The sequence below is a fragment of the Solenopsis invicta genome, chromosome 2 (assembly GCF_016802725.1).
Source record: "Solenopsis invicta isolate M01_SB chromosome 2, UNIL_Sinv_3.0, whole genome shotgun sequence".
Taxonomy (NCBI): Eukaryota; Metazoa; Arthropoda; class Insecta; order Hymenoptera; family Formicidae; genus Solenopsis; species Solenopsis invicta.
In genome coordinates, this window is record NC_052665.1 from 23,563,360 (window position 1) to 23,580,299 (window position 16,940).

At 39.8% G+C, this 16,940-nt stretch overlaps 1 protein-coding gene across 1 annotated transcript in view; it reads left to right on the forward strand.

Moving 5' to 3' along the window:
* The window catches only part of LOC120359561 (sodium channel protein Nach-like), a 297,616-nt gene that overhangs the window by 140,880 nt on the left and 139,796 nt on the right, over nucleotides 1–16,940 (forward strand). Inside the window, exon 5 of the mRNA XM_039457532.1 lies at nucleotides 8,774–8,879. Coding sequence (XP_039313466.1) covers nucleotides 8,774–8,879 — 106 coding nt within the window. The remainder of the gene's footprint in view (nucleotides 1–8,773; nucleotides 8,880–16,940) is intronic.

The window sequence follows — 16,940 nt, forward strand, 5'->3', positions numbered from 1 at the left end:
AAAAAGTATGAATGAAGAACTGACTCTCTTATAAAAGCTTATACTTAGACACTGGTGGATAAGCCGGTGGACAAAAATATTCTAGGCTGTAAATGGGTCTACAACACGAAAACGGATGCACAAAGACACGTTATAAAGTACAAGGCAAGACTGGTTGCGTAGGGTTACAGTCAAGAATACGGCGTGGACTACAAGGAAGTGTTTGCTCCAGTTGCGAAGCAGACTACATTCAGGACGCTGTTGGCAGTAGTAGGGAAGTAGCAATTAGAAGTTCAGCATGTTTACGTAAAAAATGCGTTTCTAAACGCAGTCCTGGAGGAAACGATTAACATGGCTCAACCAAGAGGTTTTGAAGTAGAGACTGAAAAGGATATGGTATGTAAACTAAATAAAAATATTTACGGTCTAAAATAAGCAGCCAAAGTGTGGAATAACAAATTAAATAATATTTTTATTAATGATCAGTTTAAGCAGAGCCAGGTAGATTCATGTCTGTATACAAAACAAGTAGGTAAAGATAAAGTTTATATATCGATTTATATAGATGACGTTGTCATAGCTAGTAATAACGTAAAGTGTATATCGGAAATGTATAAAAATTAAGTAACTATTTTGAATTAACAAATCTTGGCAGCATTAGTTATTACTTAGATATTGAGTAGATAAAAGCGGTCTTTATAACATAAACCAAACAGGTTATACTAAAAAATTATTGAAAACTCATAATATGGAAGATGCGGAAGGATCTAAAATCTATCACTTGACGTAAGATACGGAAAAAGAAAAGTCTAATAAAATAGAAAAAAAACAGTATCAAAAATTAATCGGAGCACTAATACATATAGTGACCAATCCTAGAGTAGATATAACTGTATCAATATTAAGTAGAAAAATGAGTTGTCCTACGGAGACTGATTGGTTAGAAGCGAAGAAAGTACTGCGTTGTTTATAAAATACTAAAAATATAAAGATAATACTAGGTTCAGTAATTAAGGAAGAAAAGGACGTTCTACTCGGGTACTCAGATGCTGATTGGGCTCAGGATGTCGAGGACAGGAAGTCCAACAACGGATACCTATTTAAGTTTAATGGCGGAACAGTAAGCTGTGCATGCAAAAAACAATCGTGCGTAGCGTTGTCCTCTACAGAGGCAGAATATGTTGCCCTCGCGGAAACATGTCAAGAGACAGTGTAGCTGCGAAAATTGTTAAAAGATTTCGGTGAAGAACAAGTACAGCCGAGTGTAATATTTGAAGATAACCAAAGTTGCATTAAATTAGTTAATAGAGACAAATATAGCAAGCAAACAAAACACGTTATAAAATACAACTATGTAAAAAATATAAGTGACACAGTTATTACTATATGTATTGTCCAACCAACACAATGATTGCAGACGTTTTAACTAACCCTTGAACGTATAAAGTTAGAGTTCTTAAGAAAAAAAGGTGGCTTAAAGAATATTGTTGTTGAGGAGGAGTGTTAGATAATAAGCAACAACAGACTGTACTTTGCGCGTTTTTAACAGATAACTTGGCGCAGGCGTGCGCGCGCAGCAACATTGCCTTTGTGCGGTGTCTCTCTTGTTTTCTTACGTGCTCTCTCTCTCTCTTGACTGCGCTCCAAATGCATGTGTTCATTGCGGCATTTATAAGTATAATCTTTTTGGTAATTATTGTATCGAATACAGTTTTGTATCACACACATCCTCATAATAAACCTCAAGCATAGTGTGGCTATATAGACATTCTTTTTCGTTGTGTCTGAATCGTATAATATAAGTACAGATTCTCATCTTGTCTAAGATATTATACACTACTCAAAAGAAAATAGGGAACACTTTCCAGACACCAAAAATTAGGCTATTTTCAAATGACTGTAACTCGGTGAAAAATCATCGTAGATAAAAAATAAAAAAAGCATTTTGAAGCTTGAAGATCCAACTTTAACGCTCTATCAGCAGATTTTCAAAATTCTTTTAACTTCCTTGTCTTATGCAGTAAAAAAGCACACCCTGTTTTGTTCCTTAAAATTTCGTATTTTTGACACTTTGCAGCTCGACCAACAAATTTTTTTCGAACAACTCAAGTAAAGCTTCATAAACTACAACATTTTGCCTACAAAATGCTTTTTTTAAAATTTCTCTACGATTTTTTTTGACCGAGTTACGCTACTTTGAAGCTAAACCTGCATTTTTTACAAATGATATCCGTACTCCGTGAAAAATCATCGTAGACAAAAAATCAAAAAACCATTTTAAAGCTCGAAGTTCCAGCTTCAACATGCTGTTAATGGTTTTCAAAAATTTTCTCAATTTCTTAGTACTATGCCCCAAAAAAGATACACTGTTTTTTCCTTAAAATAACGTATTTTTAACAGCCTGTAGCTCAATAAAAAAATTTTTCTCGACAAATCCAATGCAAGTGCCATAAAGTATGACATTTTCTCTACAAAATGCTTTTTTTAAAGTTTTCTCTACGATTTTTTTTGACCGAGTTACAAGACTTTGAAGATATACATTTTTTACAGTACATTTTTCCGAAAAATGACGTCTACCGCCGACATTAGCATTACCCAATGTGCACCACGTGGAGGTTGTCGGTCGGATTTTTGCACATCGTGTGTGTGTGTGTGTGAGTGTGTGTGTGTGTGTGTGTGTGTGTGTGTGTGTGTGTGTGTGTGTGTGTGTGTGTGTGTGTGTATGTATGTATCACAGCAGAGATAAGGAGTTCGTCACTTCTGCAGTATTTAATGACTCCAAACCCTCTCTGCTGTGTGTGTATGCGCTCGCGCGCATGAGAGTTCAATAGTGTGTATTTCCTCCTCTCTGATCAATTACTGCTTGCAAGCGTTCTCGCATATTTATACATCTTGCAATACGATCTTGCGGAATGTTGTGCCAAATTTCCGTTAAAATTTCTCCCAATTCTTCTAAATTTCGCGGCTGTTCCTCGCGACGCCTTAATCGTCGTTCCATTTCATCCCAAATGTGCTCGATTGGATTTAAGTCCGGGCTATTGGCGGGATGATTTAACAGTCTAATTGCGTGTCGTTGAAAAAAACGTCGCGTTATATTCGCCGTATGAGGTCGAGCGTTGTCCTGCATAAAAATAAAGTTCCGACAGGTTCGATTTAATAGCAAAACGTGTGGTCGTAGAATATCGTTGATATAACGAACACCCGTCATTGCCGGAGGTGGCAGGATCACTAGATCACTTCGTCTTGTAAGTGATATACACCCCCACACCATCACGGAACCGCCGTTGTAGGATCGTATTGGCATAACGCAACGTCGATCATAGCGTTCATTTCGTCGACGCCAAGTACGTATACGAGCATCATTGCCATAAAGGCAAAAACGTGATTCGTCGGAGAAATATACATTTCTCCAATCCCTAGCGGTCCAATTTATGTGATCGCGCGCAAATTGATAACGTACTTGGCGATGTACGAGTGTGAGTCTTGGTACTTGTGCACGAACACGAGAACGAAGACCGGCTTCTCTCAAACGGTTGCGAATTGTTTGTTCGCACACATGGCGCAAATGAATGTCATTACGAATGTTTCTTGCGGTAATTATTCGTCTTTCTAATGCATAACGAACAATGGCTCGATCTTGTCTATTTGTCGTTAATCGAGAACGACCACTACCTTCACGTCTCGTGTAATTTCCCGTGTCTTGATATCGTAACCAAGCTCTACTCACTACGGACACAGATGCACCAATATCTTGCGCCACATAACGCATACTAAAACCTTGTTGCAAAAGCGCAATTATGCGTGCAACTTCTACGGCCGATAAATGTCTACGCGGCATTTTGAAAATTCCGTGTCGCTTATCACACTGCGAGAATCGCCGGCGTACTAAACAAAATTTTATTGTATTGAGCATGCAATGTTTACATATGGTCATCTTTGTCTAAAAAGAGATTTTTTTAGACTAAGACGACTATATGTTTACAGTTCACAGGATTGGAGAAATGTATATTTCTCCGACGAATCATGTTTTTGCCTTTATGGCAATGATGCTCGTATACGTACTTGGCATCGACGAAATGAACGCTATGATCGACGTTGCGTTATGCCAATACGATCCTACAACGGCGGTTCCGTGATGGTGTGGGGGTGTATATCACTTACAAGACGAAGTGATCTAGTGATCCTGCCACCTCCGGCAATGACGGGTGTTCGTTATATCAACGATATTCTACGACCACACGTTTTGCTATTAAATCGAACCTGTCGGAACTTTATTTTTATGCAGGACAACGCTCGACCTCATACGGCGAATATAACGCGACGTTTTTTTCAACGACACGCAATTAGACTGTTAAATCATCCCGCCAATAGCCCGGACTTAAATCCAATCGAGCACATTTGGGATGAAATGGAACGACGATTAAGGCGTCGCGAGGAACAGCCGCGAAATTTAGAAGAATTGGGAGAAATTTTAACGGAAATTTGGCACAACATTCCGCAAGATCGTATTGCAAGATGTATAAATATGCGAGAACGCTTGCAAGCAGTAATTGATCAGAGAGGAGGAAATACACACTATTGAACTCTCATGCGCGCGAGCGCATACACACACAGCAGAGAGGGTTTGGAGTCATTAAATACTGCAGAAGTGACGAACTGCGGGTCCTTATCTCTGCTGTGATACATACACATCACACACACACACACACACACACACACACACACACACACACACACACACACACACACACACACACACACACACACACACACACACACACACCCACCCACACACACACACACCGATGTGCAAAAATCCGACCGACAACCTCCACGTGGTGCACATTGGGTAATGCTAATGTCGGCGGTAGACGTCATTTTTCGGAAAAATGTACTGTAAAAAATGTATATCTTCAAAGTCTTGTAACTCGGTCAAAAAAATCGTAGAGAAAACTTTAAAAAAAGCATTTTGTAGAGAAAATGTCATACTTTATGGCACTTGCATTGGATTTGTCGAGAAAAATTTTTTTATTGAGCTACAGGCTGTTAAAAATACGTTATTTTAAGGAAAAAACAGTGTATCTTTTTTGGGGCATAGTACTAAGAAATTGAGAAAATTTTTGAAAACCATTAACAGCATGTTAAAGCTGGAACTTCGAGCTTTAAAATGGTTTTTTGATTTTTTGTCTACGATGATTTTTCACGGAGTACGGATATCATTTGTAAAAAATGCAGGTTTAGCTTCAAAGTAGCGTAACTCGGTCAAAAAAAATCGTAGAGAAATTTTAAAAAAAGCATTTTGTAGGCAAAATGTTGTAGTTTATGAAGCTTTACTTGAGTTGTTCGAAAAAAATTTGTTGGTCGAGCTGCAAAGTGTCAAAAATACGAAATTTTAAGGAACAAAACAGGGTGTGCTTTTTTACTGCATAAGACAAGGAAGTTAAAAGAATTTTGAAAATCTGCTGATAGAGCGTTAAAGTTGGATCTTCAAGCTTCAAAATGCTTTTTTTATTTTTTATCTACGATGATTTTTCACCGAGTTACAGTCATTTGAAAATAGCCTAATTTTTGGTGTCTGGAAAGTGTTCCCTATTTTCTTTTGAGTAGTGTATATATATATATATATATATATATATATGTATATATATATATATATATATATATATATATATATATATATATATTGTCACGTCATTTCCGCGCGACTGGGCGAGAACGGCGCGATCAAAGATAGGCGTAGACGCCAATACAAAAATTACCAGCTCGCTCTAGTGTTACCCCGCGTAGTTTCGACGGTTGCACTCGAAATCGCGACTATTACCCCGCAAGTAATATCTAAGTTGAGCGCCAGACATGCTCCTCGGCACGTCACTCCACCAATTAGCCGATCGCCGAACAAATATACGCGAAAAGAGATCGCACGCCAACAACCGTCAAAACCCACGAGAACCGGCTGACTCTACCTAGCAGTAGAGGGGCAGGGTAAGGCGGAGGGAAGAGTTTCTTACGTTAACACTGCGAGTACGGTGAACATTCCGGCGCAACATGCCACATTTCCTTAGCCTATGACCACGCGCATTCATTACAGTTGGACGATCACAACACCGTCACGGCGGCTCGTCCGCGCCCGAAACCGGACGTCAGAGGAACACCAGCCACGCAGTGCGTCTCCCCGAACGGCTCTCGCGGGGAGTCGGGATTTCTCTCTCACTAGCTTACGCCACAAGGACGACAGCGGGAACGAGGGATACGCGCGCGGTGCGGGGCTTCGTACGGGATTCCGCACTTCCTTCGGCGACGAGAAACCCACACGATCTCCAGGAGGTTGCCGGACAACCCGCGATCCGCGAAATCTCTCACTCAGCTCGCCACGAGATCCGCGGAGAACCCCTCACACTTGCTATCGATTCGCCTCCTTCTACACTAACACAAAATAGCGTCTCGCGCCCACGAACTCTAATCCCGTACGACAACAGAGTGTAAGCGCGGTTCCCGCCTTGCTCGCACGCGGCTTTACATCGTTGAGGTTAGCGCAACCTCGACACACGGGGCACGCTCACCGGCGCAGCGACTCTTCCTCGGCTTTGTAGCCTCCTTCCGCCTGGTCACGGTTGTCTTGGTCCCGCGCTCTCTTTCGCTCGCACGGCCTCGCCTCTCGTCCTCGACAACGACGGGTTCTCTTTCCGGGGATCGCACCTCACAGGCCTTGTTGCTCGATCGCCACCGTACGCTGAATGACGAGGATCGCGGATGGCGGATCGATGCCGCGCATCCTTCTTCCTCGCCGGGGTTGCGCGCGACACTTACGCGTGACGTCCGTGCGTGGCGACAACCAATCCGTGCGTCCCCGCGGTTGATGCGGGACTAACCTCGTATATGGACGCGGCGCGGAAGGGCGTCTTCGGGACCCTGACGCTACCTGGAGCGACGGCGAACTCGTACGCCCGCGCTTCTCTTGCTGCGTTGCGGTCGCCGCGTGTCCTTGTCCGGCGCAGTACCTTCCACCCGTGACTATGATCTCGGCCGGGTCCTCGCGCCACCGCGGCCGTTCCCGGACTTGCAACCCTTCTCTCCGGCGGTCTTGATCCCCGCCCGTTCTCCACACCTTCCACTTCACCGTGCTTCACAGGTGTCGCGCGGTCTTTGTTGGCACGAGATATCTTCTTTGACGCTCTTTTCGTATCAATGAACGTCAACCGTAGATCTCTAATGCAACAATCCTCTGCCGATAGCCTTCAGAATAGTCAGTCGGCATCTGACGACCCTTGTCTTAGCCGTTCATTCGCTTTAGCTTGACCATTTTCCTGGCATTTTGCGAGCCTTCCTCGCGCGGCGCCTATATTTTGCCACGCTCTCTTTTCTGTTTCCCTCTGCGATCTCAAGCACGCCGGCTCTAGACAATTGCTCCCGTGTCCCCTCACTACGGTCGACATCCCTCGTTGCTGCTGTCCCTTGACGACGCTTGTTGAGGTGCCCGACATTACATAAAAATAAACCACGAATAAGTAACAGAATAATTAACGCTACGATAGTCCCGCCGGAAATATCCGTTTTTGGAGAGTGCCCGGCCTGGTTGTATGCGCTTCCCTGCGCTCCGCTACGGAGGGACAAAGTAGCGAGGCAGAAAATCTGCCACGTCACAATATATATAAAACTAGCAAAAATCGCATTATCTAGCGGTAGCCGCACAAACTATCCCCACTAATCGAAGAACACATAAACTAATCTAGAACGTTCTAGAAAATTTTAGAATATTCTAGAACATATAGATAGATATACAGTTGCATTGCATCAGTCTCTCTTCATTTGTAAAAATCTCAATCGAACGGGGGAGAAAGCCAGGCTTGCATCAAACGCGCGGTGTATATTTTTTAGGGCATAGCACTGAGAAATTGAGAAAATAATTGCAAACCATTGATAGCATGTGTTAAAGCTGAAACTTCAAGCTTTAAAATGCTTTTTTAATTTTTTGTTTACAATGATATTTCACAGAGTACGGACATCGTTTGTAAAAAATGCTGTTTTACTTTCAAAGTTGCGTAATTGTCAAAAAAAAGTGTAGAAAAATTTAAAAAAAGCATTTTGTAGACAAAATGTTGTAGTTTATAAAGGTTTATTTGAATTGTTCGAGAAAAATTCCTTTGTCGAGTTAAAATGTGTCAAAAGTACGAAATTTTATGGAACAAAACAAGATGTGTTTTTTTAGTACATAAAACAAAGAAGTTAAAAGAACTTTAAAAATCTGTCAATACAACGTTAAAGTTAAAACTTCAAACTTCAAAATGTTTTTCCAATTTTTTATCTACAATGATTTTTCACCGAGTTACAGCCATTTAACAATTACCTAATTTTTGGTGTCTGTAAAGTGTTCCGTTTTTTTTCATTTTTTTTTAATATTACATTAAATCGTACGATTTAATGAGTGCGGGCAGAAAGCACACCTTTTATACGTAGCTATTATATTTTCCGCGATCAAATACTGCAAGCGCAGTTTTCTGAAAGCTATAAATTTACGAAAAATTAAAAAGAAATAGAAACAATTTTATATCTCCGTGTTGTAATTGAGGGTTAAATATATAATAAATGTAAATAAAGAAAGAAATTATGAGACAAAAAGTCATTGTATGATTTAATTTGTGTTAAAAATTTTTAAATAGGAAAACATTGTTTTAATTTTCTTGCATCAAAATTTAAAAAACGTTAAAAGCTTATGAATATCAAATTATGATTTCGCTTTCTACAAATAATCATATTATGTTATAGTTTATAATTAACATATATATTCTTATTAAAGTGTGGAAAGAGCTGCCGCCTGTGGATTTGAAACCGGTTTGACCGTAGTAGTAAATCCTGAACCAAGTGATTATTATGCTTCAATTATAGGATCATACGGAGTAAAGGTAACTTAGTAACATTTTTTTTTGCTATTTAATGGCTTTTAATTAATTAAAACCAGCAAATTATTAACCCTAGCTCCCCTCACATGGGTTTGATAGATCTTTGCCATTTTTCACATTGTTGTAACTTTTTTATAATATTATTTAAAGATTAGAATTGTGGTTCTAAATAAACTTTAATTATCTGTTACGTCCAGGGTTAAAGAAGGGTAGATGAGATATAGAGGGAGAAGGGAGGGACGTAACAATTCGAGAATGTGCACGTGCGGCACGGGAGAGCGCGTCGACAACCCGGGATATAGGTCAGTGGGGCCCGCAGCGGGGGGCCCCAATGGCAAGATATCCGGGATGCTCCGCGTCCCTTGGTCCTATTTTGAGGCAACAAACTTAATTGCTTTACCTCGGGATTGGACCTAGTGCTTATCTTGTAAGAGCAAGGGATGGTGGTCGTGGTTATGAAATTAGCACCAATTAATTATGTACCTGGTTTATTTCAATCAGTAGTAAATAAGAATACAATTTGTTTATTTTGAAAAATGATTCATATTCATAAAAAAAAAACAACGGTTTAAACTAAAGGCTCTATAATTTTTAAGTTAGTGAACAATTACAATGTCGAATACAACTGGGGCTATGATATAATTATAATGTTAGACTAAGAGAAGGGTAAAATCAAATATTATATCCATATAGAATCGGTTTTAACTGAGTGCTCTAATATTTTTAAGCTAACAATTACAATGATATAATTATAATGTTAAACTAAGAGAAGGGTAAAATCAAATATTATATCCATATAAAATCGGTTTTAACTAGGCGTTCTATAATTTTTAAGCTAAACAATTACAATGTGGAGTACGAGGTGTGTTCAAAAAGTATCGCGAATTTTGAATTTTCGCGGGTTACGTATATTCGAATTTCGATCTTTTTGTGGCGTTATGTTGGTACTCATGTCTCTCACTTATGCCGACAAGCTCGGCCATTTTGAATGTTCACTTAATTGTTGACAGCTGCTTTGCTTGCACGTGTTTTGGATCGTCTTCGATTTTTACCTATTCAAAAAAATGGATCAAAGAACCTGTATCAAATTTTGTGTGAAAAACGAAATTAAGTGCGCGGATGCATTCCGAATGTTGACTGTGGCATACGGAGAAGCTACCTTGGACCGAAGCAACGTTTATCGGTGGTACAAAATGTTCTCAGAAGGCCGAGAAGATGTGAACGACGAAGAGCGTGCCGGACGCCCGAGCACTTCAACAACAGACGAAAAAATTAATGAAGTGGAGAAAATGGTATTGGCCAATCGTCGAATCACCGTTAGAGAAGTTGCTGAGGACCTAAACATATCGATTGGCTCGTGCCATTCGATTTTTATCAATGATTTGGGCATGAGACGGGTCGCCGCGAAATTCGTACCAAACGCCCCTGCTCACACATCGTTGCTTGTGCGCGACTTTTTGGCCAAAAACAACACACTAATGATGCCGCAGCCACCGTATTCCCCAGATCTGGCCCCCTGTGACTTTTTCTTGTTCCCTAAACTGAAGAGGCCCATGAAAGGACGACGTTACGCTACGCTTGACGAGATAAAGACGGCATCGAAGGAGGAGCTGAACAAGATAAAAAAAAATGATTTTTTGAAGTGCTTCGAAGATTGGAAAAACCGTTGGCACAAGTGTATAATATCTCATGGGGATTACTTTGAAGGGGACAAAATAGATATTCATGAATAAATAAATAATTTTTGAAAAAACACAAAATTCGCGATACTTTTTGAACACACCTCGTATACTATACAACTGATTTATTCCTATATCGGATAATTACTACTTATAATTTTCTTAACTATATAAATACATATGTATATATATATATATATATGTGTATGTATATGTGGATGTAGGTGTGCGATTTACATTGGAAGTTCTTTTAATACAGCGGTGTTGGGGCGGAAATGATTTAAGAATATTAGTTTGGGGACTAAATAATAACTTGGGTATGTATGGGGAAGATACACCGGAATGAGCGAGTCGGGGGGAGAACGGCAAAGGAAGACACGGACCGCTTCAAGATCAAATTCTTCGGTCCCGAGCGAGAACGCGCCAGGAGGGAGTGGGGCAGAGGACATTGGAAGTACCGACAAAACAGATTCCAATGACTGAAGGGGACCAGGGGCAAAGTAGCAGCGTGGGGGAAGGGGTGGTAGCTCCTCTACGAACTCTATGCTAAGCGCAGGGCTAGGCGAACGATTCTCGTCCTCGAGATCGTGAGATCCGAGGATCGGAGGGGTTGAATAAGTTTCCTCCTCCTCCTCGAGATCGCGGGGCCCTTCGTTAGGAGAGTCCGCAGGAGGTTGGTCTTCCACCAGGTCATGGGCAACAGGGATCGGAGATCCAAGAGGAGAGAGTGAAACAGGAGAGTCCGGGAAGATCCTATAAGTTAACTGAGAGTCGGGGGAATCGGGGCGAGGAGAGTTATCTATGGGGGAATTGGGGGGAAATTCAAAGGGGGGAAGTCGCTCTTCCTCCGGCGCTACCGGGGAGTACGAGATCGGGGGGCAAAGTAAGTTAACTTGGGCGGCGATGTCGTTTATCACTTCCTCGATAGCTTTGAGGCGGCGGATTCGGCGATTGTGACGATTCCGGTGGTGCTTCGCGGCTGCTCGGGACTTGTACTTGTGGATTTTAGGGGTTTTATTGTTATTCACTAAAAAAAAAGCAAAACTCCGTTTCTCTCTGTGTTTATCGAAAGGTTAGATTTTAAACCCTCCTTCGGGTTAACTCGAACAGCGTTCGAGTGAAACTAGAGAAAGAGATTGAAGTTTAAAAAGGTTCGAGTGAGTCTAGGAAGAAAGAAATTCTTACGAGTGAAACAGAAGTAATAAAGAGATTCTTCCGGATCTCCTCTTGTGAGTAAATCCCAAGAGGAAGGAAAAGTTAGTAATAAAAAGATTCTTCCGGATCTCCTCTTGTGAGTAAATCCCAAGAAGAAGGAAAATTAGTAAAAAGAGATTCTTCCGGATCTCCTCTTGTGAGTAAATCCCAAGAAGAAGGAAAAATTAGTAATAAAAAGATTCTTCCGGATCTTCTCTTATGAGTAAATCCCAAGAAGAAGGAAAAATTAGTAATAAAAAGATTCTTCCGGATCTCCTCTTGTGAGTAAATCCCAAGAGGAAGGAAAAGTTAGTAATAAAAAGATTCTTCCGGATCTCCTCTTGCGAGTAAATCCCAAGAAGAAGGAAAAATTAGTAATAAAAAGATTCTTCCGGATCTCCTCTTGTGAGTAAATCCCAAGAAGAAGGAAAAATTAGTAATAAAAAAAGATTCTTCCGGATCTCCTCTTGCGAGTAAATCCCAAGAAGAAGGAAATTTAGTGAAAAAGATTCTTCCGGATCTCCTCTTGTGAGTAAATCCCAAGAAGAAGGAAAAATTAGTAATAAAAAGATTCTTCCGGATCTCCTCTTGTGAGTAAATCCCAAGAAGAAGGAAAAATTAGTAAAAAAGATTCTTCCGGATCTCCTCTTGTGAGTAAATCCCAAGAAAAAGGAAATTTAGTGAAAAAGATTCTTCCGGATCTCCTCTTGTGAGTAAATCCCAAGAAGAAGGAAAAATTAGTAATAAAAAGATTCTTCCGGATCTCCTCTTGTGAGTAAATCCCAAGAAGAAGGAAAAATTAGTAATAAAAAGATTCTTCCGGATCTCCTCTTGTGAGTAAATCCCAAGAAGAAGGAAATTTAGTGAAAAAGATTCTTCCGGATCTCCTCTTGTGAGTAAATCCCAAGAAGAAGGAAAAATTAGTAATAAAAAGATTCTTCCGGATCTCCTCTTGTGAGTAAATCCCAAGAAGAAGGAGAATTAGTAAAAAAAAAAAAAAGATTCTTCCGGATCTCCTCTTGTGAGTAAATCCCAAGAAGAAGGAAAATGTTGCATAGAGAAAAGAAGAGAGAGAGAGAGAGAAAGAGAGAGAGAGAGAGAGAGAGAGAGAGAGAGAGAGAGAGAGAGAGAGAGAGTATGAGAGGGGAGAGTAATAAGTTTAATGAATATATTATATTTATTACAAAAATCCTTCGCAAAGAGAGAAAAGGTGTTCAAAAAAAAAATCAAGAGCGGAAATAAACTAGGTGATTAATTCTGGACTTACTACTTGCTGAATGTGTGAGTGTCGGTGATAGTGAATGGAATACTCTCGGAGCCGCAGGCCTCCAAACTGGGCCGCACTCAGCGGGAGATGACAGGTCCGGTCGGAGGGATTGCGCGTGCGATGGACAGTGGTCTGCAGATCCCAACCAGGGACGTTTCGAATGGCACTTTTTTCTTTCGACCGAGACTTGCACTCCGTACGAGTTTAAAGGCCGCGATCCGAGAGTCGCAGAACTCGAGCATACAAGATGCCACGGAACTGCGATTCGGAATGATCAAGACTAGACTGCGCGCTCCGCTGGAAAACGCGCCTATTTATACAAATTTTCTTCTGTGATTCCCTTTGTCCCATCGAGGGCCGTGTGCACCACTTTATTCATTAATACACCCACGTGCAATATTTACTTTTACGACTTTTTAATATTCCTCGGTAATTGTTATCCGAGAAAGCGGCAGGTTTGACAATTGAACTCTCAGAAGCATTAAATGTCAAAAAATTCTTTGATTTGTTGCTATGCGGGTGTCGGGCATCAGAACTCAAAGGGATGCACACGTGCGTCTTCCAGATCCCTGATTTTACTATCTTGAGTGTTTCCGGTATCGAGCAACGGTGTCACCTCAGATCTCCTCAATTGATGAATTTATAACTACTTAATTTCCGATATCCGGTTATTGCCGTGAGAGTCACCGAATTCTTAGGATCGGGGTGAGATCACCGTCGCTCGCCCGTTAATTAGAATATCCGCTGGTTGCGAAGGAAAGAATCGTTACTCCGCAGGACGTAACACCCCCCGGCTTAGACAAATGTTGGGGATGTACAACATTTGCAAAGAGATTTGATTCCTTTCCTTCGACAACTATTAATTCTTATATCGAAGAGGGAAGATCTATATCTAAATGCGCTCAGGTGTGCGTTGTGAGTTATGTAGAAATAGGAAAGAAAAGGGCGACCTCCAGATCCCCTTCCCTTTTTTTTTCTTTCGTATTCCTGGTTATTTATTTGTTTAGTGTTATTTACTTAACTACCAGCGCTGCGTTTAGAATATAAAAATTCTTATTTTTGGTAAGGTTTTACATAATTCCCTGATAGATGCAAGGCATAAATATATATATTCTTATAAAAATATTTGCATAATATATAATAAAGGTTTCCCCTCTTTTTTTTTTTAATAATAATAATATTTATATAAGGATTTTTTTTTTTTTTTTGCATTTCTTACATATTTATATATTTATCCCTTTATTCTTCTCTATATATGTGGGTGAAAACAGGAAGGACAAAGAATCTTTTCTATTTCCTTCGTGTTCCCAAACACTTATTTATTTATTAGCACTCGTTTAATTATCTAAACGTTTAAGGTACTTACACAAGGTTAGAGTTCTATATTATTTCAACGGAAGATATACGAGTATATATATAAATATGTGTTTTACAATTACACACTCTGTAAAGAAAAATCAATTAATTTTTTTTTTTTTTTTTTTTGTTATTAATTTATATAATTTGTTGATAGAATATATATATATATATATATATACCTTTCATACATAATTTTCTTCTTCATTTTTTCACTTTTATTCTACTATATGCGTTTAATTATATATATGTATATTTATATATACGTATGCGTATCCTACGTGTGAGTAATGACGGAAAGAAAAGGCAAATTTAAATCTCTTTTCTTTTCTTCGTGTGATATACCTATTGGTCTATCGAATACTTATTGGTCTATCGAATACTTATTGGTCTATCGAATACTTATTGGTCTATCGCTAGCTGCTTAATTGTTTATTGTTAGTTATCTTAGTATTTAAGATGCTTATACAGAATTAAGGTCCCTACGTTATTTTGAGTAGAATATATATATTAAAACGATTTTTTTTCTTTTTATATATATATATATTATTGTTTTATGAATATGTATGTTTATAATTATGCATATACTCTTCTCTTTATTCCTAATTGTAAAGACATGGAAGAAAAGGTAAATTTTTATTATTATTTTTTTTCTTCTATGCTTCTGATTGCTTATTTGTCCCCTATTAATTACCTAAACTACCGAGGTTACGCCTGCGGTGCTAGGTGTTATGTTATCTTTGGTAAAGTATACGTTTATAGTTATCTTTGGCACAAGGTTTACCTATTTCTCTCTTTCTTTCTTGTACTGATATGTGGAACACTACTTGATCGCGGTTAACAGCAGGGGAGAATCATTCATCTGGTCTAACCGGTCTAACCCTATGATACCTTTGTTGACCAATAGAGGGGTACCCCCATCCCATTTTCAGGCCCACGATGTCTGCGTATTCGAATGTATTGAGGCACTCCTGACATTCTTCAATATCCCTGTATCTCAGCATTACCTGCAGGCAGCGGGTGCATTTGTCCTGGTTGTGGAGAAAATCCATGTGAGCCAGGAGGTGTGCTGAGACAGCCGCGTATTTTCTTTGTTGGTCGAATGTCATCGCCAGGTAGCAACCTTCACATATTTTTTTATAACTGATGAATCGTTGATATATCGGGCGTCCTCTCAATGTAGTGACGCATCGGAGTTTTCCCATGAGTATGACAGTGCTCAGACAACGTGATGAAAATTTTTCTTCTTCTTCTCGTCCCTTTTTTCCCCAGCAGAAGTTGCGAATTGCAGACATCATTTGCGTATACGTATGCTGCAATCGATCAAGTAGTGAATAGATGTATACAGATAAAAGGAACAGAGGAAGATTTTTCCTCGTTTTACCTTATGCTCAAATACAGGTGACGATCAGTTCAGTAATTTTTTGAGATTTTTTTTTTTTTTTGCAATCTTATTTTTCCCTTAGTATTATACGTAACACTACGCTTGCGTAATCTTAAGTTTCCCTTGAGGAAACGGCTACAGGTATGCCGTGGCCGGCATTTAGGAGTGTTCTGTCGGCGTGGTCGAATCGTTCTAGACAATCTTGACAAGATTTGGCCATTCTAACCATTACCATTATTTCGTGACATATAGCGCAACGGTTTTGATGCACGGCGTTTACATGGATTAGATGGTGCCTAAATAGACGAGTATATCTGAGTTTCACGACGGGTGTCAGAACTACGTAGCATTTGCTGCAAATTTTTGAATAATCATCAAGTTGTTGAAATACTCTCAAGTTTCCTAAGCTGGTAACACACCGGAGATCGCTCAGATATAGATAGTCTTCCCAGAACAACTCGGCCCAGTGGAGGCTGAAGGACTCCCGCATGTTACATGCTGTAATTGAAAATTCATCGATTGAGTTATATATTTAACTACTACTACATATATATATATACATATATATATTTTTTTTTGTTTTATTATTATTATTATTCGGGGATAAGGTATTCGATGAATTTCCTTAATTGGGAGGTTCTTCCCCCTCCCTGAGTATTTAGTTCTGTTGTACTATCTTTGACATAGTTGATGGACATTAATTTTTTGCTACTGTTCCTGATGGTATAAAGAAATATGTAGTTGCTTATAATGTTAACGCGGTATTAAAAATTTGTAGATGTCTCGCCCTCTCGATGGTTGCTGGAGTTCTCTCGATGATTGTTGTAGTCCTCAGGTGTGATTGCGATGGCTATTCCCCATCCTTGGTCTAAGCGTTTTTTGAAGGCACGTTGATATCCCGTAGTGCATCCTTTACAGCTGCTTGTCGGTCTGATGTTTATCATCCTTCCTTTGCAAATTGTGCATTTGTCTCTGTGCTCTACTGATCTCCTATGGACCAAGTTGTGCGGGAACAGCGGTGTATACTTTGATTTTTGATCAGCCGCCATTTTCTGGTAACAGTCGCTGCAGAACAGTTGTAAGTTGTCGAGGCTCATATAGATTGGTCGTCCTTCTAACAGGGTGATGCATCGAAGTTCCTCTCTCAGGTATTGATTATTTCGTGAATTGTGGCTTACGGTCTG